General features: G+C 34.9%; 2 protein-coding genes across 2 annotated transcripts in view; one reads left to right on the top strand and one right to left on the bottom strand.

Annotated features, from left to right (window-relative positions):
* Positions 1-6,106: 6,106 nt before the first annotated feature.
* Positions 6,107-16,521, bottom strand: LOC117317138 (serine/threonine-protein kinase Nek7-like). The gene is made up of 9 exons (XM_033871939.1): positions 16,437-16,521; positions 13,469-13,661; positions 11,599-11,661; positions 11,145-11,255; positions 10,676-10,784; positions 9,802-9,909; positions 9,127-9,221; positions 8,700-8,813; positions 6,107-6,596 (listed from the first exon to the last, which is right to left on the bottom strand). The coding sequence occupies exons 2-9, from the start codon at positions 13,646-13,648 to the stop codon at positions 6,318-6,320; spliced, it is 1,059 nt and encodes a 352-aa protein (XP_033727830.1). The 5' UTR covers positions 13,649-13,661; positions 16,437-16,521; the 3' UTR covers positions 6,107-6,317.
* A 307-nt stretch (positions 16,522-16,828) lies between these two features.
* LOC117317149 (nuclear pore complex protein Nup214-like) overlaps positions 16,829-27,569 on the top strand; it is a 45,940-nt gene continuing 35,199 nt past the window's right edge. The window contains exons 1-5 of the mRNA XM_033871950.1: positions 16,829-16,964; positions 20,193-20,319; positions 22,493-22,719; positions 23,016-23,208; positions 24,017-24,148. Of these exons, the coding sequence (XP_033727841.1) occupies positions 16,920-16,964; positions 20,193-20,319; positions 22,493-22,719; positions 23,016-23,208; positions 24,017-24,148 (724 nt within the window). The 5' untranslated portion in view covers positions 16,829-16,919. The remainder of the gene's footprint in view (positions 16,965-20,192; positions 20,320-22,492; positions 22,720-23,015; positions 23,209-24,016; positions 24,149-27,569) is intronic.

A 27,569-nucleotide genomic window follows, 5' to 3' on the forward strand; every position in this document is an offset into this window, starting at 1 on the left:
GTAAAACTCACTTTTGTAAATCCTGTCTTGATGTATTAAACCACTGTTCAGAAGTAGAGATATCCAAGAGATTTTCAAGAATGCTGCCATCTTCAATTCGACACAGATCAGAATTTCAGTTAGGACCATCTGTGGTCCATATACAGCTCATCTGTTCTGTCTTGATACAATCCACTTTTCTGTAGTAGTGACAGCAAGATTTTCAAGATGGCAGCCATTTTCAGGACTATCTATGGACCAATATGACCCACTCACTAACAGTAGCTTCTCTGTATCACAATTTATATCAATTATTGTAGAGCAGCATATCAAGACACAAGTATACTAACAAATGACGATGATATAGGCTCTTCTGGTCTTTAACTGGTAATTAAAATGCAGTTGGAAAACTGTTCAAATGTTCCCTTTTTATCTTTTGATAAAATAATTTGCTGTCCGATATAATAAATGCATTTGAAAAATGTTAAGTTTAAAATCAAATTGCCTCTGCCATCTAAGATGTCTATACATTCACCATGTTGTATTTTGATAAATGATGATGGAACCATGTCAATTTCCCCCGAAGTACCCCTGAAGTTACATTATGTACTATTGATCTATGATGTAGTTACTAATGAGTACAATATAATGTTATAAACATTGAAGAATTTCATTAACACCATGTCATTTTGCTTAGCAAAAGATCATGGGTTTGTTTTTACATACACAGGAACCTTCCTTTTTTCTATCAAACAGTGAAGACTAATAAGGGCTTTCATGATGACTTTTCTTACAAAGACACATACTGTAGTCATTTCAATAAAATACAAAATTTGGAATTCAAGGTCAAGTTCAAAACGTGGTGTATAAAAAAACGACGAATTTGATAACATTTCAAAAGGTGACTTTATTTTCTATATATTGTACATTTCATTTAAATAGCAAACAACATCTCAACATATGCATGTCTCGACAACATAACATCTTCCATTCAACTTCTTTGGTCTCTCTCTCTTTCTTTCCCTTTCTCTCTCTCTACAATACCTGGGAAACACTGGAAGATTTAACAAATACAGCACACATGGAAAATAGTAAGTCATCAATGATTGAATGGATAAAAACAAATATTTAATAGCAACCCAGACATAAATCTACAGGAGTTTCAGTTTTATAACTTTGACATAAATCTATAGGAGTTTCAGTTTTATAACTTTAAGTTCCAATGGCTACTCCTTGATATACCTTCTTCTACAGGTATCTTGATGTATCAGGTTACTCTACAAGAATCCTGTTGTAACACTGAAGGAAATACCTGATGTAGCAGTATTTATGTTCCTATTCTACAGGATCCTGATTTACCAAAAAAAATCCTTTATCCATCTCGATATCAATGAAATCCTATCAAAGGGATCATTATCTGACCTAAGGAAATTCTTTATATATTGATGAAACTCTATCTATAAGGAATCCTACAAAAACAGCAGTACCATATTCATCTTGCAATAAGCCCCTGTCCAAGTCTCCCCCATATATCTGCATACTGCATGAAAAGATTAGAGACGTGATTTCTTCTGTTCTCTAACATAAGAAAATTTTGAGAAAACCTTGGGCAGAAATATTGAGGAGACACTTGTTTGCCCAAGAATTTACTGGCCATTGAATGTTTCTGGGTCTGCTGATAAAAATAACTTCTGACCATATTTGGTTAATCAATGGCCATCTTGTACAAGATGAAAAAAAACAAAAACAAAAAAATCACCCTATTTAAAGAGTAAATTCAAAATTCAATTTCTCACAGTATGTACAGTTCTCGGTCCAAAAGGTACTGCTAGAAATTTGGATTGAGGTCTTGTACATTGTACTAAAAATAGAATCTCCAGATAAAAATGCTGGACTCAACAAGAACAATCGCTAAGTCTTGTCATAATAACATTCGTAAAATATTAGCAGTGACAACTTCACAACACTTTTCATATACTTTGCATACTTAACAAAGTTAATATTTTGGAGAATTCCTCTACATTCTAGAGATATGGTAACAAAGACAACAAATATTCCAGACATTTGAGAGGATTTAACAATACAAACAACTACAAATGTAACAAGTGTACTTTCTAGCTAGGATTAGCATCCACAGTTACATATACATTTGGTGTATCAGTTTGTGTCATCGGAATTGATTAAAAGGGAGACAACACAATGCACTATACAAATTGCACAATAGTTTGTCATGGGACTTGACAGACCTCAAAATGGAATTCATTACATTAAATGTATGATGACAATTCATTGGTTTCATAATCTACACAAAAGTGTCCACTTCAAGCAAAGGGAGAGGAGTCAATAGAACACCCAGAGGAGCATATATCCTACATAAAACACAGGTATATAAATAAATAAATCCTTTGTATTCATTCATATATATGTACAAATTTTTACAACTATATTTTTTTAACATACGTCTCTTACTCAAAACATTGAAAAGACCATGCAGCTGTAATAATTTTGATCTATATCCACATATCAAACCAAGTGACATATACAATGTATTGCACTTTGTCGATTTAAACTTTAAACTAATTTCTTGCTATTAACTTAGTTCAAAGTTAACATACATAGACCAATGTTAATGGTACTTTTACCGATAGAGCACTTTTTGTTGTAATAAAGAGATCTGATCAAAGGGAATGTCTTACAAATATATTAAAATTTATTTATGCAGCAGGTTAACTTTATATGTTTGGTGTAGTATCTTTGCATCAAAATTAAAAATTAAAATCACTCTGCTATTATTCCTAAATGAATATTAAAAAAAAGTCTGAATATAAAATGAAACTACCTGTCAAACACAAACAAGGTACTATTAGTACATTACATATCAGGAAACACGCTGCAGGTGTGTTTTGGTTGGAGATACAAGGATTGCTTCTTCAGGGAACATCTGTACACTATTTACAGTTATATAAATGGAAAAAAAAAAAAAAAAAAAAAAACGTACATAAGAATGAATATAGATCTTGACATATAACATTCATTGACAAAACATTGTATTATGTACTTGTTTGAATAGGGTGGACGGAATAATTCAGTGTTTAGAATTATTGAGTTTTTTTCTGAGCTGATTTACAGTACTATGAATCTAAAGATGTAGTATAGAATCTGCATAAATATTCCAGCATAAACACATTTCAAAATACTCTTAACACTGTAACACTCTAGCAAAAACATGTCTTTAATATTTTGAAACATTTCAGCAACAACATTTCTTCAACACCTTTATATCTTGGTATGATGATTAAACACTAAACACAGTGTTTAATATTCATTTCTCCCTGACAATGTAATGTAACTTTGATCAAAACTAATCTGTCATACATCTGAAAAAAAACATGTTTTAAAACGAGTATCTGACACCATTTTATGATGCTGTCTTACAGAAGAAGTTTTGAAACTTAAGAAATATGAATATGTCATAGAATGTCTCCAATGACATAGAAGCAAATGAAATTATTCAGTTTCTCAGTTTATACTGCTATTACTACCGTTTAGCAAAATAAGTATAATGAAGTAAGAAATATAATGTTACATAAAACTAAAGTTGGAAAAGACAAATGCAGCCAATCAAAAAATATCTACAAGACACAATTCTTAAACAACTTGTTTTATCTTAATTAAGCCAATCTCACTTTCTACTACTTGGATTCAAAACTTATATTCAGCAGATTTGTACAAACAATTAAATAATCAACAGAAAATTCAGTTGATAACTATGATCCACTCAGTGGTTGTCCTGGTAATACAGGAGGATGTATTACAAGAGAAATCTTACATTTATAATAAACTAAATACAGCCAGGTCGCCTTCTGACTTAGAACATCACAGCAAATCTAGTCCACCATGTACCTGGTATTTTAACAAGTGTTGGGTCAACATAAATAAGTAAATTACCTAGATAAAATTCCTAAGCAAAAGTAATCATCTTATATGAACAAATTATAATGCTGAAAGTCACAGTAATGCTAAACTAGCAAAGATATTTTCATAGATAACCTAACCAAAAAGCCTGTGGCCTGTTGATATATACATACATGTATCTGTTCCATGGAGTTACTGGCTACATTACGGACACCAGCTTAACAGAGACTGGGTTAACAGGGCTCAACTGTATCTGATGGCCAAGGATGCTATGTTCCAGATTGAATAAACTTTCAAAAGAAAAAATGACAGAAAATTGTCTTGTGTTCTAATGTATTCTAAGACTTGCAAGTCTATTTCAGACACTAAACTACATGGAACTTCAGTTTAATGGCCCCACACCGTAAAACAAACAGTAAAATATTATTTGAGAGCCAAATGGTGGCCATTCCTTCAAAATAATTCTAAAGCAGATCTGTGGACAAGTCAAATGAATCCTAAGTTACAAACCAATAGGAAGAAACACACAATTAACGTGATCCTATATGCTAATAATTCCCTATTATTATATTTTATAATCCATCATGATAACAATGATTGACAGATATCAAAATGAGCAGACAGGAATTATCTTTCTATACAATGTAAAGAAATGTTAAATAATAGCAGTAGCTTCTCAACTCTCATCAATTGGGGGTCAGTATTTCAATATTCAATATTATGCAAATTTTGATGATTCAGCAAGTGAAACAGTGGCAAACAGACTCATGATTACTAGTAATTCCAGTCCGACCCCAGTTAAAATGTCGTACAGAACTGGTCAATCTTTATATCTGTCAAGTCGACAGAATACAGGACAGATGAACGTTACTAGAATTACCAAGGGAGATAAATCATTAATCTGCATCAATTAATACTCATATGTTCATTGATTGGTCTTTTGAGTACCACAGTACATGTATTTTATAGATAATTATCATGAACAATCGACTCCCCAGTAAATTCTGCATAAATACTGATTATCAAATTTCACAATTACTTACACTGCTTTCAAAGTGATTCTACAACAGATGACTACATAAATTCAATAGCTTTGTCAGCAAATAGTTTGTATTTTCACAACATCACAAAATACAAATCTCTTAAAAAATGCATTTTTTTTTTACACTTTCATACCATCATAATCTTGAGTGTGTTTTCAAGAATGTTTAATGAGAGCTCTGAAACACATGATTTTATGAATAAAACACACACAAACATACACAAAACTGTGAAACGATTTCCAATCTAATAATGTATACAACACTGTGGAATGGTGAGAGCAATTTGGTGATGGTCAAGTTTTCTGTATGATCACAGGTGAACTGTACATGATGTGAAAATGTAAATCCTTACTTCATGTTCTGGGTGGACGGATATCAAACATACAAGCACTGTGTAACATGAAATTTTCACTGTATACATTGTAAATGGTTGAGGTGGAAAGTCACACAGAAAAAGTCATTATGAATATTACATGTTAATGTGCTTTAGTTCATTATGAATAAGTTATATTCATTTATTATACAGTTCAACAGGATTCAATTTCAAATCAATAAATGGAATAATTTGATGTACATTTAAAAACAGTTTATATTCAAACTATGTAGTTATTATTCATGCAGATGTCAAAACTACTGACTTCATTTTTCAAAATGCGTTTGCATGATCTTGAATTCACAATCAACATGAACAGGAAACAACTAATTGAGATAATTAAATTTCATCACTTTTCTGCCAGTTTATCTAAACAAGAGATCCCAGAGGGATCTTGGCGCCCACCATTGAATGATCTTTATAGGTTCCATGTCAGATTGATCTTTTCCCTACTTTTCCCTTCCTCTAAGTCTTACTTATCTGTGAAAATTCAGAAACAGCCCTCTAGTACTTTTCAAACAAGGGGAACCTATATACAGAATTTAAGATTTAGCTATAATGGCTGTCTGTCGGCCATGTTGTTTTCGTATTGGTCCCAATATGCAAAACTAGGCACTGAGGGGAACCTACATATGAAATTTGAAAAAGATCCCTTCAGTACTTTCACAGAAATAGCGATAACAAACTTCAATTGTCAAAATCCGAAATGGCTGCCTGTCGGCTATGTTGTTTTCTGATTAGTCTCAAAATGCAATATGCATAACTAGGCACCGACGGGAACATGCATATGATAAAATGTAGCAATGATTTTAGGTGTTCAACAGGTTTTTACCATTTTTAAAGTATAACAACAGTGAGAAAATTTGTAAGATTGTTAAATAAATCCCCACTACATAGTAGGATATGTATAATAATGTCAAATGAGCCTAAACTGTTAAAATGGAAAGTCAATACTGCTCCTTCGAATTTAAATATGGTTTTGAATATGACATGTATCCTTCCTGGTTTTAGACAACTTGCTCCTGTTGAGGTTGCTGTGGTGGTTGCTGGGGTATCTGTTGCTGTGGTACCTGTGGTTGCTGGGCAACCATGGCTGGTTGCTGGGGGAACTGTGTTTGTTGCGGGGGCTGCTGGAGGTGGGGGTGATGTGGATGCTGGGCATGGGGTGTGGTAGGTGTGGCCTGACTATGACGTTGGTGCATCATCTGTGCCACCTGATTAACGTAGGTGATGTCAGGTCGCTGCTCTGGCTTAGGGTTGATACAAATGGCAATCAGGTTCCTCAGCTGAAACATACAGCAAGACCCTTACAACCTTCACAGAGGGCCTGGAATACATTCTTCTTTTAATAGCAGTTTTAGTTTTATTGTTAAACCAATTTTGAAGAATGGATACCATTTATCAATACTTGGTAAAAGATTATGAAGATATAATTGGAAGGAAGTAGTCAAAATACATATTGAATGGTAGTACAATTGTAAATGTAATCATCATTAACTTTGAGAAACTAACAAAGAAAGAATGTGTGACAATATGACCTGACAGACATTCCCCCTTCCATCTATTTAATGCAAAATAAACTTGCAGTTGGTTCATATAAGCGTAATAAGATAAAGCTTTTTAGGGACATTACAAATGTTCAGTGACAGGTTTAAAGCTCATTTTTTATAAATCAAAACACAAACTGGTTCAAAATTTGTTAAACTAGTCATGCTTTGTTCAAAATATAATTCCACTGAATAGTACAAAGGTAACATCACAGTATAAATACATGTATAATGTCCACTTTTACCTGTGAATTACAGGTATATTATACATATTTACCGTCACATTTATCAGAAGTGATGATGAGGTCTTGTGTTTATTATTTTATAAAGGTATAGTAACAAATTTCCCCAAAGTCATTTGTATTACAGATCACACACTCTGCTATTTGCAACTTTTTAGCTTCCTTATTCAAGATGATTGTCTTATCTGCTAGCCTCTTGCATAAATTGTACATTTAATGCAGTTTTGTGACCACAGTGTGCATGTTTACAGACTGAGGAGATGCTGTCTTACAGTGATCAAGTTTCACACCCATTAACAGCAGTACTGACTATGACCAGAATTAAGAAGGGACATGATTCTGAACCAAATTACAGATTACTATGAGATTATTTGTTTGAACAAAATTCAAACAAAGAACAACACAAAATATCATGAATAAATGATTTGTGAATAGTTAAATTACTGATGCTCTTTGTAAACAATGATAAACTCCAACGAGATAAAAATACAAGTACAGAGGAGCCCACTTATTTGCATATCGGTTATTTGAATATCCCGCTTATTTGCATAAAATTCTCAGGTCCCGATTTTCTTCTTCTTTATCTTTGTATTTCAATCCCGTGTATTTGCATCGACTAAAACACTGACTCCCGCTTATATGCATATAAAAATTCCAAAAAATCGAAAAATTTTAATTGATTTTAGGGTATTTTTGTGATTTTCCCGTAATAAAAGTTTGATGAAATGTGTTTTAACTTACATTATTGATTCGACACGATGTACAACGTTATCTTATCATTGGTTCACACTTCGTCATTACAGGTTACGTTCGATGCATCGATATCAACATTATTATTTAGACCATATCAGTAGCATTGTGCAGAAGAATCACTGAATAAAATATCTATATGCCTCATCTTTTGATGAGATTTGTTTATTTATTATAGCATCGATCCAAACCTGTGTTCTGTGCACTTGAACACTCGCTGAGGCAGGTTGCGATCGCCATGATTGTTTACTAGGCGCGTTGCATTGTGGGGGCATATGTGTAATGAACGACAACTCTTTCTGTGTGTGCGCCATTTTCCAAAACAAACCCAAACGACAATACACATGTCACGGTCATTTAAGACAGTCTATTGCTTCAGCAGTTCATCATCTATGATCAAACAACTAATATACTCATAGCAGGAACACAACGCATCTCGAGACGATAATGAATGTTAATTGAAACGATGACATTGTACATCGTAGTGCCAACCCACGCGTGTATGACCGATACCGGACCCAGAGACTCGGAGTGACGAGTAGTAAACGATGAAGTGTATGCAAATATTTGTACATTTACAAAGAATAACAACCCATGTTTTTCGTATTTACTCTTATATTTTAAATAATTTATTTTTTTTTTAAATATATTTTTAATGCAAATAACGTAAACAATCATATAGCGCCCATATTGAGTACCGACCTGACGATCTACATGTGTATAAGAGGGGCCAAAACCCAACTCCGCCTATACGAATACTCCGGTTATTTGCATATTTTGTCATGGAAAAAGGGCTATGCAAATAAGCGGGTTGCTCTGTATTACAACAAGGCAGATAATCTATACTCACATCTTCTGAGTACCAGTCGGCTGGCAAAGGTGGGTAGTCACACTGGTCGATCTTTTTACAAAGCGAGTACAAGTTCATCTTGTCTCCATAGAAAGGGGACTGCAAAGCTGCCATCTAATGGATATGCAAGATTTTATGTAGACTAACTTTTAATGTAAACTAACAACTAAAATACAGTCAATACACACAGATTGATACCTTTAATTATTCAACAAAAAACCCATTTAGATAGCATTCACCTAGTCCGTTAAAAGGCTTGCAGCAGATTACATGAGTTTGTCCACTGACTGAAAATTTTAATACATTGAAATGACATTCAAACCATCAACTGAAACTAACATGATTAAATAAATGCTTTTGGACACATAATACATCTTTAAGAATCACTAAAGTGATTTATCTGACCAGCCATATAAGTGATACTAACCTCATACAATAGACATCCCAAGGACCACATGTCAGACTTAAAGTTATAGCCAGTCTCGTGGATCCTTTCTGGAGACATATAGTAGGGTGTTCCAACTGACAACAAAAAAGTAACAATATTACATGAATGATAAAAATAATGTATATTGTATGAAGTTGAAAGTTGAATCTAGTAACAGAATACATAATACATGTAGTAGTACATGATTCAATTATTCACAGAAATAAAACATGTAGTAATGTTTCCAAACTAGTGACAGAATAACGCATATGTATAGGGTCTCACATAGTGATCAGAATGCATTTAAGCAAAGGGTCCGCATCAGTGACAGAAAGAATACATTACCATGAATGCAGAGTACCCATTCATGACAAAATGAACAAGCATGCTGGGTATTGCTAAAGCAATACATGGTTCCTAACAGCCCCCACTATAAATAGTAACAGTGACCTTGACCCAAAACACAGAAACTCAAACTTGATCTTTAGTTACTCGTACTGAAGTTACATATATACCAACTTCCACCAACATACCTTGAAGCATGGCTGAGAAAAGTGTGGAAAACTGAGTGGGTGGATGGATGGGCGGACGGAGGGGAAAAAAATGTTAAACAGCTAAAATTTCAAAAGATAAAGGCATCTAAGACACTTTTAACATTTCATACCTATTACTTACCTAGGGAATGAGCAGCCGTCGTTTTTGAGCTGAAGAAGCGACCCAATCCAAGGTCACCAAGTTTTACTCTGCCCTGTGCCGTAATAAACACATTGGCTGGTTTTATATCTGTAAGGAGATCAACATTTATCATCAAATTGGAATATAATAGCAGTAGTGTAACGTTTACTGTGTATCCATAATTTTAAATTCAACATCAGACAAGATTCCAGTACATGATAACTGACTGATATATGGAGAATACTGCTGTGTTGTCTTCATTGTGTAGACATTATAATAGTAGTTAAATATTTCTCATATCAAGATTATGAAGAATCATAATATGTCATGTTATAACAATACAATGGAATGATCTGAAGGGCAGATTAATGTTTTCCCACAAACTAAATCATGAGGCTGTGACTTTTCTTGATGTCCAGCTGCCCACCAATATACCAGCAAATGTTATCCCAGGCTATTTGGTTCTTAATCACTTGTTAAATATTGTACATATTGATGGACATGTAACAAGCAAATGATACTACATGATGGCAATTACATTTCTCTTTCAGACCACTTACCATGCTTATTGTGGTGCATTAATGTGCAGCATCATATTGCAATATGATTCATTATAACTTTTCCCACTGACTTCGATTATAGGGCCAGCAATGGCAAGGACCACTAGTCCTGTTTATTGTTCACTGCCTCAGGACAATTTCAACAAGCTCATGATCAGGACAAACAAGCTTTGTTTGAACCATGTAGTGGCAAAGGAAGGTTAATATATCAGAACACAGTGTATCTATTAAATCTGAAGAAATACTTTGATATATGACAGTATAATTATAACTAATGCAGAAATATTAAAACTCTGTTTCTCAGATATGTCTACCTCTGTGCATGATTCGCCGGGAGTGCATGTGTTCCAAAGCTCCACATATCTGTATAAAGTACTTCCATATTGTCTTCTCTGGAATCAATCTGTTCTGTTTCTTGAAATGCTGAAAAACATGGTTGGTGAATTAATAAACATTGTGTATTATAACAGTTTTTAACTAATACACATGATCTGATGATAAGCTAATGACTGGTTGCTGGACTGTTATACATATATACATTGATATACAATTCTAAACTTCAGAGAATATTTCAACCATGAGAAGAGGTATTGTATTCAGTTACCAATTAAGTGTTGTGATATAAACTTATGATGTCTATATTGGTATATGGTCTGGGCAGAGCATTAGTGTCTGGAATATAGTTTTCAAGTTTGATGGCAACATTTACAACCCCTTTGGTACCACTGTTTCTAGTTCACATCACGGATTAGCATACTTTAAACATAAGTAGCAATGACCTACCTTTATCATACGAGACAGATCTCCTGCATCTGCCAATTCTAGGACAATATTAAGCTCATTATTTTCTATGAAAGACGAAAGGTATTTTATCACATTTGGATGGTTAAGTTGCTGAAATAGAAATAAAGGATATTTATTAAACATCAACTATTATGATACAAAAACATGTTTGTTGATAACATGATCTTTAATATATTAATTTAGTATAGTTATTTTTGAAAACAATATGGTCAAAAGAATACACTGTCAAGTTCAACAAATTCAATAATACTGTTAACAAAGTAAATTGAACAGTTTTTACCAGCAAATATCACTCAGATCAAAAGTTAAACCCTCAGCGAGTCAATAATCTCAAAGTAAAGCAGCTTACACATTCCAATTCAACAAGCTAAAACTGAACATAATGAGTTACATTTTAATATATATGAATACAGAAAACATATGAAATAATTACTTTCAACAGATCAATCTCTTTTATACAATCCTGTCTTGCTTTTGCGTCCATCATTTCAAATATCTGAAATAGAAAAATAAAACTAATGTGTATCTAAACACTGAAAATATGATACCAACTTTGCTAAATCATTTTTCAAGACAAGTTCATGTGTAATTGGTTTAAGAAATATATACATGTATTTATATATATATTCATGATTTAATTAACTGATCTGAATTCTGTATAGATGCTACAATTATATATGGTCTAGTAAGTAATAACGATGGTATATATGGTCCAATATAAGTACTGGATCCTGACAAACAGATGTTTACTTGATGCGTATTACTAATAGATAATTAAAATTGTCAAGTGGTCGATAATTGTCACAGCTAGCCGCTGTGCGGGCCGAGATTTGTGGAATGAACATACCGCGTAGAAAAACAAAAACAAAAACATTCACTACATAGCATGCACTGCCATCACATCGATTCAACTAGCGATGTTATTTTGTTCAACCTTTAATTATATTATTTATTTATCTACTTTTACAACTGTACACCATCTAAGATGTTTTCTAATTGATTATAATAGGCCCTCTGCGAGTTAATTATCAACCGAGGGGATCGTTTTCACAAACACAACAATATTTTTAGTTGTTTACCTACTAAATTTGTGTAACTGGTCCATGTTCTATGTCTATATGTGATCGTTTGTAATTTACTTGTGTCTTGATAAAGTGACAGTTTTCCTCGAAAATTCAACAATTTACTTGTCTGTACTGTCGTTATTACTACTTAACAAATTATATCTACCAGGGTATATGAGAAAAAACTATAATCTTTATCTGATAAATTTACGTGAGGCAACACTACACAAGAATCTTTACTGGCCTTTCATGATGTCATCAGATCAAGATTTACAGGTAATTATGTCTTGCCTGTCCTGCTTTGTCAATGTCACTAAAACTTCTGTATTTTCTCCCAAAACAACCAAAAACCTCCACATCATAGTATGGAAGCACCCTGTATACATTATAGATGTGTAAATATTGATGCATTGCATTTAAAATTTCGCATAGTCACTTATTCTCAAAATTGACCTAAATATGTAATTTTTATCCCAAAAATCACTCTTTCTTAAAAGTGAGATGGAAATAAATCTGACATATGATACAATTCACTCCAATTTGGCTATAAACTAATTTGTAAACCAATTGGAGAAGCAATAAAGATTTGATATTAATTTCTCAAAGTCTAGGGTATAATTAACCCCAAAATACAGCAAAAAAATTAAAATTCATGTAATCTTTAGTTGAGATGTCTATACTACAATGCAACTATACTCCAGGTTTGGTTGAAATAACATCGATACTTTTTGAGAAACTGAACTACATTCAAAACTTCAAAGTCTGGATTACCAAGTTTGGTTAAAGTTTGTCTTTCACTTTTTGAGAAACGGAACTAAATGCAAAACTTCACAGGCAAGACAAAAACCACACATCCTGCAGAGACATGCTCAATTCATACTTGCATGTTATGGAGAGGAGATAAACACAAAGTTTCCCTAAATTGCAGACCCCCCCCCCCCCCCCCCAAACAAAAAATCACATCAGATCAATGTACTAAAAACAAAAAGAGCACCCATGCAACAAATCTGCATCCTACCAACATTCTAGACCATTTATGGCTGAGCTGAGTCGGAAGTGTATGCTATCTGTCATTTCATGGTGGAGTTAAAAAAAGAACCATTTCAATATGATTTATGAGATTTAATTGGTGATACTAGTTTTCATGAATCCCATTTTTAAAATATCATTAAATATTGAATAGAGAACTTTTTATCCTTCCTGTACTTCAGAAAGTGGATTATGGGCTGAGAGGCTTACCTGAACTTTTTTCAAAGCTACAACACTTCCATCAACCTTACAGCGTGCTCGATAAACCTCAGAAAATTGACCCTTGCCAATTTTTTTGTCAATTTCGAAGTTTTCAAGTCGACCATATACACTGTCCCTCTGGTATACTGTGGCTTGCTGGAGAGGCTCCTCCTGTTCCATAGGCTCCATGGCCTACAACCACCTAGTAAATGGGAGCAAATACCTGGTATTAACATAAAAAGTAGAAGTTTCTTAATTCAAAAATAAATTCTAAAGCATTTACCGGTAATATATACTGTATATATATTGCTGGAGAGGCTTATATAATATATATATAATATATGTACAATTCATATCCATGTATGTAAATACATTGCGATCCAGCTGATATTCATATCATCTTATAGACGACTTCCACAATGATCATGTCAGGGTATCGGGCCGACCATCACTGCGCCATTGAAACGTTCTTTTAAGAACGCCGATGTGGCAAGGCGGTATAAGCTGCAGGTATTTCTGGCTAGGCGATTGGGTGCCGTAGGTCGTGAGTTCGAGGCCCGGTCAGGACACGAGTCAAAACGTTGTCTTCCTTCGTCATTTGTGTTGCTAATTATAAGTTATATATATATGTATATCTAGGCACAATTTACCAGAGTATCCAAAAATAGATAAACTTAAATAGCAAGATATCTCATGAAGAAATGGAAATGTCATACTTGCTAACCCTCCTGAAAAATATATTAAAGCTCCCCATTTTACCTTATATTTAGAAATAAATTATCACTTAATATAAGCTTCTTTATTTTACATTTTTATTAAATCCAATTAATTCACAAAATATAATATAACAAAATATGAAGTTTAAATGCATTATTTGTCAGGAATCTTTTTAAATGTACTTTTCTTAGCTTTTTTTATAGGCTTAAAAATTTAAACAACTCCTACCCCATAGAAATTTCAAGAAGTTGGCACCTGTGTAAAGTATTATATTGCAATTGTGTGTAGAATACATATATATATATGCATTATGTTGTATTTGTAATATTATCAAAAATGAAAATGAAAACAGGAAATAAAGAAGATTTACAAGTGAGAAAATTATATTTTTTCTTTCATTTCAACACAAAACTATAGGTATTAAGGATTATCATTAGGTATATCAATATTTCTTTGAAATTTGATTTCCAGGTTACTATATACATCGGACTGAAATCCTACGGCATCTGCCCAGATTTCAAGACCAAGATTACCCTACTTGTTCCAATAACGTTTGTCATGTGTTCAAGAAGCTTAAAAATTTTTTACCAGTAAGTCTTGACATAATTACCAAGACGAGATTATTATATATTAACTATAAGTATATCATAGCCAGCCTAGGTACATTATAATTAAATTCATTTATTAACTTTGAGCTTTACAGCTCATCAGTACATGTAACATACAATATAATACATTGACAGTCACTGCAATATAGCAGTCATAGCAATAAACAGTTTGTTGTATATAAGATTGTATGTTTATATGTGGGTATTCAAAACATAAGTTGAATGTAGAAATAAATTCTAAACATAAAGTTGCATGTATACAGTAATTGTCTGAGGAACCGGGATTTGCACATGGGTATAGTCTGTCTACTTTGATTGGCCAACTAATTACCCACTTTACATGCACAGAGGCTTGATATGTTCTTATGACCCAGTATGAAAAAAATAATTTGATAAGTTTTTCATTCAGAGTCAAAGGAAAAAGATCCCCCTGCATTTACATGCAATGATTGGTTACAAATCTGTATCTGTATCGTTACCTTGCAGGGCCCAATTCTGGTTTTTGCGTGACGGAGAGAGAGAGGGCAATGCCTTTATTGGCACTGCTTTGATAGGAATACTTTGAATCCCTCGACTGTTTTATTATTATTAGTGCACACAACCGAATCTTCCAGATGATTCCAGTCAACTACTATTCTTATGAAGAAAGAGTTTTTGTAAGGATTTGATGTGGCTCGTTGTACTTAGTATGGTTTACTGTTTTTGGTTGCATATGTGTCGACAATGTTTGTTGATGTAAAGTTGCCCAAGTTGCATGGTGTTCTGATGGCTCTTTTAGGTCTAGGTTTTTGTAGGAAATCAGATGGTGGTATGGCTGGTACCAACCCCTCAACTATTTTGAACATATATAGATGAGGCGTTGTGCTGTTCTTCTTGATTGGAGTGATGGTAATTTAAGCGTAAATCCAAACCTTTTAGCATTTTTATCAGGCATCCTTCTTCTTGACTGGAGTAATTTATATTTATGAACCGGGCTGTCTGTCTTTGTATTCTCTCTAGCTTCTCAATTTCTGGTTTGGTACATATGGGTCCCAGACAATAGATCCATATTCCATAATTGATCTTACAAGCGAGATGTAGGCAGTTTTTTTGGCAGTGGCGTAGATTGCGTCTTAGGAAGCCTAATGTTGAGTTTGCTTTTATATATATTATATCATGCAAGTTTACATCATTCTAGCCAACAGAAACATCCAGTGTATGTTGTTTGGTTGTTTGTATACTTCATGTTCAACATATCAACTCATGTTGTTGAAGCAAACTTAAGTTGAAGATCTAGATCTGCATGTCAGCATGATCATGATGATGGCATGGATTACCATAACAATGGGGTCATCGAGGGCGAACAGCTGATGTTGACAAGTTCGATAACATGAGATGTGTCGAGATTGGTTGAAAGATGGCTTTATACTGTTTGGAAGTCTATTCTATTTTCAACAGAGCTAAAGTTATATAATCAAACATTCCAAGTTACTCATCTTAATTCCTATTATGTGTTCGACAGTAAATGAATGACATGACTGACAGTGCAGTTTACTGCCTGACAGAAGCAGATCTATATCTAGTCTGTCAGATGCATATACATAATATGGTACATTTGTATCGATAGACATATACCATTGGGTTGATTTAAAAGAATTTAAGCGCCATCATACCTTTGAATTGGACGGAATTGAAGGTGTTTTTGACGTATTTCAACAGTCCTTTCCCAAAATATGTACAGGAAATTGCAGGTGCGCATGTACAAAGTTTTCCTGACAACCCATTCGGAGCCTCTCTTGATTTTGCGTGTGCTGTAAGATAATGATGTTCGATACTTTTCTTGTGTTAATAACCTAAAATTATATTTTAAATCATGTAATCAGTTTAGAACCTTTTCTTTACTAGCAATAAAAATTGGGGAATGTTTTACAAAGCATACATGGCAATTTTTTCAGTACGAATGTATGAAAGTGGAGATACTTTCATTTTCGGACATCCGCCAAAGAGAAGTGAACATCGTGGTCGGTAAAACGTTTATGTGAAATAGACATATGAATGTCGTTTAAGAAGCGTCTCATTCACTCCGAGGAAACCCTATGGGCCAACCGCTCATGTCTTCGATTAAGAATTTCACAAAGTGACCATTTTAAGCGTTCATGATGTCAGAAGAAGGCGCTCCCCCACCCGAGAGAGATGTAAAGGTATAAGTTTTTGAATCATTCTCAAAACACAACTGCCCAGAGGCTTTTATTGCGAAATTGCGCAGTTACTGCCAGTACAGTAGAGATCACGGTAGCAATGCTCAACCATTTTTTTTCCTTAATATATGTTTATATAAACTGTATCTTATTTTGTTTATCTATGTTTTCTCATTACAAAACAGAAAACAGATTGGAAATCGGTTGAAAAACAAATTTTCTATGCGATTTTTAAAACACGAAAATCCACTGTCCTAAAATGGCATTTTTTCAAATATACAAAAAACGCGTACTCCATGCATCTTGATAAGTTGAATATGATTTTGTTTGTATAAATGGTGTAAGAATTGGCCAATTGTAATATTAAAACTAAAAACAAAACACTCTTCTATTTTTATGCAAGATATTTTAGGTAAAATGTTCCATCATGACCACTCTAAGTGGAAGTTACTCCCCTTCTTAAATTTTTAACAAGTGAAACTGAAAGTATATAGATTCAAATATCTTAACGAGGTAGTAATAACACCTCAGTGTAGCTATAACGCGATTTAATTAATTGTATTTTATATATAAACAAATGATAGTAATGTTGGTATGTGATAAACTGCAGTCGACAAAAAAAATAAGTCTGTGAATGCGTATGTTCAAAACTAGGTCAAGTTGACTTCGATATGACGTTGAGTCTTCGTCAATGAAATGGGTGTGTTCATCTGTTATTGTAAATGTTTCATTTGTTTAATATTGATGCTTAAATTGATTTAATTGTTTGCTGTGTAATTCAAACTAATGGATTCCATACAAAACTACAGAGAAAATGTGTATGGTGTACTGCTGTGATCAGGGTCTCTCGGCGCTACTTTCGACCGCCATCTTTGATTTTACGATGTTTTTCAGTGACCCCCGTCTCGAATAAATGACATTTTCATGTCTTTCCCGGGATTGTCATGCATATTATTATATACCTGAAAAATCAGAAATGCCTAAGTAATACAGCCAGTATGGTCACGCCATTTGACTCGGCCGGAATCACGGTAATATTCATAATTCAGTTTTTCAAAAAATCGACATTCCTTACCCTTTCGCCAATTTTAACATACGAAACATAGTTAAATCAATAGGATTCCTTATGGATATTTTTAGGTAATTTATGCGTTTGTACAGAATGATAAAGACAGTTAAATCCTCCGGATACTAAACCTTATAATTGGGGTATGTGTTTTTAAGCGTTTCTAAGATATTGATACGAGTTACCTGCCCTTTGCTTGAGCATTGCTAGTCACGGGTTCCTTACAAACAGGTCGTGGAGAAGTCCTTGGTCCCACTCGATTTGCACTCTTCTCCTTCTAGAATATATCTTCCGGTCACTCGATTTGTAGCTCTTCTGCTTCTGGAAGATCTCCTACCTCTTCCGTCTCGGAAGCTGGAAGATTAATATTCTAATATGGCGGCGACCATGTTTTAAGTGTGCGAGTGATGAGTTTCACTAGAGAATGATATATGACACATACATGCATGTGTTTGTGTCATAGTGTTTGAGAAAACTTAAAAACTTGTTTATTTTGGGTTATTCTCCCAGTTTACTTGATTACATATAACGGAATGCGATCTGCTTAGAAGGCTTCTCTTCTGGACCGTTTTCAATCTTAAGATCTAGATGGTCATTCTTACTACTTTACATGAACATCTAACAACATCCCATAAGGGGTCACGTCGGGGTGACCTTTTGGATTAGCCAATAAAATGACTACTTCCAGAATCTTGGAAGTGAATTTAACATGTCCGAATTAGCATGATTAGAGTGCATAGCTTGCATAATCTGTCAATTTGTTTCAAGTCATTTTGTCCAACAAAGCATATAGCTATATACAACTGTACCAAAATGGTTTGCTTCAGATGCATGATGTGACGAAATGATTTGCTTCGAGGACAATGACAAATTGACAATTCGCCCGGAAAGTGAAATACACACATCTCAAAGATCATCCGAACGTGACCCCGTATGGGATGTTGTTAGATGTTTATGTAACGTAGTGAGAATGACCCATCTTGATTTTAATTAGATTGGGACCGTTTTCGCTTTTGCTTCCAAACGGTTAGACCACTTGGACCGGTGTTGTTCGTTTGAAATAAAGACGGACCTGGTGATTTTATATTGTTTTCAGACGAGCCTTGACAAAGACTTCCATGGTCTGTATTAAAATTTGCAGGTCCATCAATACATGTTTGAAATGTTACATTTAAAAACTGACGAACCGTTTTGTCCGCATAAACAAAAAACTTGAACAGGCCCCTGATTTCACTATTCCACTATAATATATAGATATATTTAGCTATATGAACAGTAGCAAATCAAAGCATTTCCGCCAGAAAAGGCATACATGACAAAAAGCGAGAGTAATGATTGGTAGTAGCTCGAGTTTCCTCTGGCCCTGTCACCATGTCTGGTGTAGGGCCAGAGCAAACTACTATATGAAAACGTGGAATTCTCCGACACCGTTTGGTGTCGCTAAGATTTCGGTGCAAATACAATAAAATCGGGCTTGACATAACACCTACCTTACATATATGGATAAATGAGATATGTATTTAACCCAGAACACTATTTAGTCCTATCTAGGTGTTTTATTCCGTCAGTATGGACCCTCACTTTACGCTAGTCAAAATTTCATACTGTTGATCATGCACCTGCCAACCACTACTCTCACCTTTTGTCACGTATGCCTTTTCTGGTGGAAATGCTTCAATTTCCTATTGTTCATATAGCTATTATAGTGGAATACAACTATAATAGTGAAATCAGGACTTCTCCCCGACCTGACAAATGATAAGATACATGTCAGTGTGATGTTTTCCTAAGGGAAAATGAGGGTATGGTAAAATAGAAGAAAGGAGTACCTTAAGAGAAAAAAGGGCATCTCATAACACACTTGTTTTACTTCTGGTGTTATATAAAGGCAGTTCATAAAGATACAGATACTTGGTACATGATAATTTTGTATATTGCTTTTTATACAGTTTATTAATAAGTGCATAGGAAAAGAGGATGGAAGCGCTAATTGAAACATAAAAAGTTCCTTACCTCACTGATATATCATATAATCTTCAGGCTTTTGATGAAAGCATGAGCATGAGGGTATGTAAATGAAAAAAAGTTGTTAACATGATGATTCGGAATACTGAATAATTTAGAACAGTGTATGATATTATATGGATAATAACTTTGTGTTTTAGGATTTTAAATTCCAGCAGTTATGCAGATTTAGGATAAGTGAAAGTCCTCCTGAGTTATCAAAACACAAGTCTAGATTGGTTGCCGCTTCATCACAATATGGACTTGCATTTGTCGGTTATGATACAGGTTTGTAATTTACTGGAAATACTATAATTCTTGTAACTTTTATAGTATTAAATGCAATTTATATGTCTACATATTTGTGCATGTACATAGTGGTTTTCTTCAGGTGTTTTGTAAAATGTCTTTCTAAATTTTCTCATGTAGACCTAGGTTCCAATTTGATGTGTGGTGCATATACTATGATATAGAATTTTGAAACTGATCAAAAGAATAAGGTGGTAGTTGACACCCAGCAATCTTTGATATTATTTTAAAATATTTCGAGTTAACCACCTATCAAATTTCAACAGGCATTTTAAATTTCAGTAGCTATACATGTATAGGCGTATTATGGAGCACTGTCCAAGTCTGTCTGTCAATAATTGAAATTGGTTGATCAGTACTTAACAATTAAATAATGTGTTGTCCTGATTTTTAGGTCATCTGACCCGAAGGGTCAGGATGACCTATAGTCATCATGCTTCGTGCGCCGTGCGTAAACTTTTCACATTTCAATCTTCTTCTCAAGTTCCACCAGTGGGATTGAGCTGAAACTTGCCTGAAATGATCCTGAGATGGTCCTGACCAAGTGTTGTTATTTTTTCGGGTCAGTCCGAAATCCTAGATGGCCGCCATAGCCGCCATTTTGAAAACACATTTTAAACTTCTTCTCAAGTTCCACCAGTGCTGTTGGGCTGAAACTTGCCTGAAATGATCCTGAGATGATCCCGACCAAGTGTTGTTATTTTTCGGGTCGGTCCGAAATCCAAGATGGCCGCCATACCTGCCATCTTGACAAACAAATTTTAAACTTCTTCTCAAGTTCCACCAGTCCTATTGAGATGAAACTTGCCTGAAATGATCCTGATATGATCTCGACCAAGTGTTGTTATTTTTCGGGTCGGTCCGAAATCCAAGATGGCCGCCATAGCCGCCATCTTGAAAAACACATTTTAAACTTCTTCTCAAGTTCCACCAGTGCTTTTGAGCTGAAACTTGCCTGAAATGATCCTGAGATGATCCCGACCAAGTGTTGTTATTTTTCGGGTCGGTCCGAAATCCAAGATGGCCGCCATATCTGCCATTTTGAAAACACATTTTAAACTTCTTCTCAAGTTCCAGCAGTGCTATTGAGCTGAAACTTGCCTGAAATGATCCTGATATGATCCCGACCAAGTGTTGTTATTTTTCGGGTCGGTCCGAAATCCAAGATGGCCCCCATAGCCGCCATTTTGAAAACACATTTTAAACTTCTTCTCCGGTTCCACCAGTGCTATTGAGCTGAAAATTGCCTGAAATGATCCTGATATGGTCCCGACCAAGTGATGTTATTTTTCGGGTCGGTCCGAAATCCAAGATGGCCACCATAACCACCATCTTCAAAAACACATTTTAAACTTCTTCTCAAGTTCCACCAGTGCTGTTGGGCTGAAACTTGCCTGAAATGTTCCTGAGATGATCCCGACCAAGTGTTGTTATTTTTTAGATTGGTCTGAAATGCAAGATGGCCGCCATATCCGCCATCTTAAAAAACACATTTTAAACTTCTTCTCCAGTTCCACTGGTGCCATTGAGCTCGAAATTGGTGAGGATGTTAAGGAAGGAGTGTCAACAAATTTTTGTTATTTTTTCGGCCTTGTAAAAACTTTGGCATGGCAGCAATGGCGGCCATTTTGTAACATGATTGCACAATCATGGTTTTCCTGAACAACACCTATTTCAAACTTCTTCTCAAATTCCACCGGTGGGATTCAGCTCTAACTTACCAGAAATGATCCTTAGATGGTCCAGACCAAGTGTTATTATTTATTGGGTCGGTCAGATATCCAAGATGGCCACCATGGCCAACAGTGCCACTATATACTTGCTACAGAGAATGCATACTACAATAATATAAGGGTTTTAATTTAGAGTCAGATGACCGTTAAGGCCCCTGGGCCTCTTGTTGAAAAGTATATGCATCCAGTAGGTGAACACAATTAAGGAAATGGAAAAAAGGGAGATAAAACATTCTTTCCATTGATTATGAAATAACAAAGATATAATTATATATAACAAGGTTGGGTTGTATTATGGGTTTCCTATAAAATCTCTTGTTGCTTTGCATTATTAAAAAATTCATAATTTCATGAATGGAGGGCTTGATGGAGCCAAGTCTATGATTAATTTTGATGTTTATTCATTTGATATTGTTCAGGTTTTAAAGTCATTCGACCAGCAGAGCTCAGTAAGATTGACCAAGCCAATGCTAAAGACCGAATGACAGTCATTATAGACAATTTCCCTGTGGTTGCTGATGTCAAAATTCCTGGAGTTGTATCATTTCTTGCCCTCAATGCAGACGAATTGAGTTTGGCTGTGGTGGCTACCAAGGATGGTCTTGTCCAGGCCCATATCTATGATGTTAGAGCTTTTGCTGATAATGTAAGTAGTTGATTCACACTTTCACCAAGAAATTTGATAGACATTTCAACATATTTTTGAAGTACAATCAATGTAATTTAAATTTGATGATCGATTTAACTTCATACAAAGTTGAAATTAAAAATCAAATTTTGATTTGGTTGAAGGACTTGAGAAAACTCAATAATAACTACAATTTCATGTTTTGAGGAAAATAAGGCTAGGGAAATTGAATAATGTAAAAAACTCAGTTACTAAAAATATGTGTCATAATGAAAATTTCCATGGTGACTAGCCCCTCTGATATTCATTTACAGGTGACTCCTGTCCAATGCTTTATGACTGTTGGGTTGACCAAAGGAGGGGATACTAGATTTGAGGATCTGGCTTGGAACCCTGTCCAGCCAAATACTCTTGTGACTGTACAGACAGATGGTGGTATTAGTCTGTATGACATTTCTGATACACTCAAAATTGTGGCCACCATACCAACATCATCAGCCAACTGCGGTATGTTCTGTTTATCTGTAAAAGTAAAATCTAGCAAGTGTGATCAGGATAACGAAAATACTTGTCATTAAACTACATTGCCAGAAGTTTCACTTTGAATACCTGATGTATAGTAATTGTCAAAAGTCACAAAACATCATTTCAGTGTACTTAGACCATATAAAATTAATTAGTTGCTTCTCAGGCCAATTTTTGAAGAAATAGATGAGTGAGGGCGGCATTTTATTTTACCGTTTTATTGGATCAAAATGAAATATTTTAATAAATCTTTTGAAGCAACTTTTGTGTTCATTAATCTCAACAAGGCCAAACAAATTTTCACAAGAACGAAACATGGCACTCTTTCAGTTTATCGGGAAACATCCATGTCACAATCGCAATCGTTCTGCCATAGTGTATTCCATGGCAGTATTATTGTTGATTATTCTTAATCTGCATACCGTGTGTGCATGGATATCCCAGCCATTTGCATCAATGAGCTAGGTCTCTTTAGCACTTGCATTGTAACTCCTTTGCATTCAAACACTTGTAAAATTTGCAAAAATGAAGTGCAAACCAGAATGCAGAAGTTTTGTCCAGCTGTTTTCCGGAGTTTACAGGCACTTTAGAGCAATTTTATTTTATTGTTTCTGCAATAAAAACGGAAATGTGGTTACATTCCTTTGGATGCAGGCGGGCCTGAGAACCAGTTGTTTAATTTTTGATGGCCTTATATAAATATATATTCATGTTGTATTTATCTGATTTTGTGTTAAGGCTGGATGTAACTAAAGCCATATTTTTCAATGATATAATTCCTTTCCTGTAGTGTGCTGGAGCCCGCGGGGAAAACAGCTAGTTGTTGGTACAACAGATGGTAAACTGATACAGTATGATCAGGGGCTGACGAAGAAGCGGGAATGGGCGTGCCCCACTTTACTAAACAATGGAAATTACAAAGGTTTGTTGCAAGTCAAAGTTGTGATGTTGAACATATTTTTACTTCCTGTATAATCAGAAATATCACTGTTGCGACATGGACTTTACATGATGCCCATGATTGATCTGGAAAAAAGTTTACTTCAGAGAAATGCATTAACTTAAGGAAAAAACATGTTCAAATCATATTCTGACTCATATTTGTGTTAAGTTTAATATAGTAATATCCAGTATGGACATCCATTCAAATTTGTAAGCTTGTTGTACCAGCCTGTTTTCTACTATACATTATTTCCTAGCCTCACTCAAATAACCTGCATATTGTAAATAAAACTTTGGAATGCTTCTTAGGACATTACACTACTAAACACCTGGCCATGAATCAACCCTCAAAAACCCATTAGTCTGTGCCATTAATCCAACCCTATTAAAACATGAAAAAATAAGGGGGTGTTTTAATGGGTAAAAGACCATTAAAATCAGAGGTCTTGTTTAATGGGCATTACTTGATATTACTCAGTCGGGGGTAATGGGCATGAAAGGGATCTTGTAATGCCCATCAAAAACATTTGTAATGCCCATTAATAATATAATAATAATATACAGAACTTGTATAGCGCTGAATTTAGCTTTAAAAACTACGCTAGAGCGCTTTACAACCTTAAAATAAATAAAAATTAATTCACAACATTAAAATATATAAAAAGCAAGATATTAAAACACTAAAACATATAAAAGAACAAGTCATTCCTGTGGTGAGCTTAAACCAGCTATAAAGTCTATATATCAATACTGGTAAAACACTGTTAAAACTTTTAATCATCCTAATTAAAAGCTAATTTGAAAAGATGGGTCTTCAAAAGAGTCTTAAAAGAATCAATTTTTCTGGCACTCCTAATTTTTAAAGGGAGACGATTCCAAAGGGAGGCAGCAGCTTTATCAAAACGTCTGTCCCCATATGTTTTGGTTCGGGTCTTTGGCTCAACCAAGTAGTTTTCATGTTCTGATCGAAGTGATCTCGATGGGACATATGGTGTCACAAGATCCCTGAGATACATAGGAGCTAAACCATTCAGAGCTTTATATGTGTACATGAGCATCTTGTACTGGAAGCGGTATTCAACAGGGAGCCAATGAAGCGACATGAGAACAGGTGTTATGTGGTCTCTTTTCCTTGTACGAGTGACAAGACGAGCTGCAGTGTTTTGAAGTTTCTGGAGCCGACCAGACACGTTTGCAGGTACACCATACAGTAAGGCATTTCCGTAATCTAGTCTGGAAGTTACAAGTGAGTGCACAAGTGTCTTGCAGGCATCCATAGTGATGAACTGTCTGATGCGACCGATATTCCTCACTTGATAGTAACAGGCTTTAGAGATTGAGCACACCTGTTTTTCCATGCTTAAAGTGTGATCAAAGTACACACCTAAGTTCTTAACACATGTAACTGCTTGAATGACACTATTTCCAATTGTAAGTTGATATTTTGACGTCACACTTGTGCGGTGTTTGGGAGTGAACACTATGAGCTCTGTTTTGTCCTGGTTGAGCTTCAGCATATTAGACGTCATCCAATTGCTGATGTCTGAAAGACAGGCTTCAAGCTTAACAGAAAGACTATTCCATTGTTCACGTTGTTTGATTACCATATATACTTGAGTGTCATCTGCATAGCAGTGGTAAGTCATATTGTGAGTTTGGCATATTGCACTAATAGGTTTAGAGTAAAGACAGTATATCTTTGGCCCAAGTACCGAACCTTGTGGTATTCCAAAAGCAAGACACTGTTCATCTGATCTCACAGATCCTATGGCAACACGCTGTTTTCTGTCTCTCAAATAAGACTTGATCCATAAGAGGGCACCACCTGATATCCCGTACGTGTATTCCAGCCGCTTGAAGAGAATGCCGTGATCAATAACATCAAACGCGGCAGACAAGTCAAGCAGTACAAGAACAGCTGAACAGTTGTTGTCCAGAGCAGTTGCAACATCATGATGGACCTTCAATAAGGCTGTCTCCGTGGAATGGCGTGGACGATATGCAGATTGACAGTTATCATAGAGAAAATTAGCATCCAAGTGCAAATCAAGTCTGTTGGCCACAACTTTCTCCAACACTTTAGACAGAAATGGCAGATTTGAAACAGGGCGGTAGTTTTTAAGTACTTCCTTATCTAGACCAGGATTCTTAAGAAGTGGTCTAACAATGGCCTGTTTAAAAGCAACTGGAACATTGCATTCAGTCAAAGATGAATTTAGAATAGTGGTAATAAGTGGCAGTAGACTGTCTATACACTGTTTCAACATGTGTGTTGATATTGGATCAAGTTCGCAAGACTTTACTGGCGCTTTTATGATGATCTTCTTGACCTCATCCATCGATGTGGGTGCAAGATGTTCAAGTGGTTCACCATTAAATTTCACATCAGCTCGAAGTGCTGACACATCAGAATAAAGAGCAGTATTTGCCTCCTGTAGTTTTTCACGAATTGTGGTAATTTTATTAACAAAGAATTCACTAAATTTGTTAGAAAGGTCTTTTTCGTTGGAACACTTTGGTAAGACAATTCCACCTTTTTGGCCCATGAGAGACTTTGTGAGTCTGAATAGTTCTTTTTTGTCATTTCCACAGTCATTAATTTTGTTGGAAAAATAGTCTTTTTTTGATTTCATTAATAGTTTGGATGACATTAGGGATTTTTCCCTGTAAATTTGGTGATGAATCACTAGTCCCGATTTTCGCCACAATCTTTCAGCTTTACGCCTATCCCGTTTGGCCGTACGTAATTCCTCGGAATACCAAGCAGTATTTGGTCTAAGGGTTATCACTTTTGTTTGAAGAGGAGCATGAATGTCTATAACGGCCTCGATACCTTTGTTGTAGGAATCCACGAGATCACATATTGAACCGTTAAGTGATTGTAGACTAGCAGAAGAGGCAATATCTTTGATGAGGTCAGGATTAATGATGCAAAGGGTGTCATTTATAGCCATTAAAACATGAAAAAATAATGGGGCCATTAGTTTTTTCCTAGTAGTAATGGGCAATTACCTGCTATTACTGCAGCTGCCATTTTGGAATAATGGGCATTAAACTTTTTAATAGACCTGTACAAGGTAGTCAATAATGGCCATTAAATGATTCAAAATCATGATCAACAGGAATAAATTAATGGCCATTACTGTAACTACTGTGTTAGAAAATGGGCATTAAATTTCTGGTTTTTAATCCCCACATGTACAAAACACGTAAAAACATGTAAAACAACATGTTATTTATCTCTGTGAGAAAAGCCTCATGGCTGCCATGTATTGGAACTCTCCTGCTAGCAGTTTTTGGGCGGGAAAAATTTGGTGGGAAAATTTGGCGGGAAATTTGAAGTTTTCTTATTGTAAAGGGGTTTAGTAAGCCTGTAGTTTCCTTATTCTTCTTTAAGCCAA

Source organism: Pecten maximus, chromosome 2 (genome assembly GCF_902652985.1).
Source record: "Pecten maximus chromosome 2, xPecMax1.1, whole genome shotgun sequence".
In the NCBI taxonomy this organism is placed as follows: Eukaryota; Metazoa; Mollusca; class Bivalvia; order Pectinida; family Pectinidae; genus Pecten; species Pecten maximus.

Coding starts and splice junctions, on each gene's coding strand:
- LOC117317138 (XM_033871939.1), bottom strand. CDS start 13,648: ATGGAGCCTATGGAACAGGAGGAGCCTCTCCAGCAAGCCACAGTATAC. Junction 8,814..9,126: donor TGGGATGTCTATTGTATGAG/GTTAGTATCACT, acceptor CATATCCATTAG/ATGGCAGCTTTGCAGTCCCC. Junction 6,597..8,699: donor CCGACTGGTACTCAGAAGAT/GTGAGTATAGAT, acceptor TGTATGTTTCAG/CTGAGGAACCTGATTGCCAT.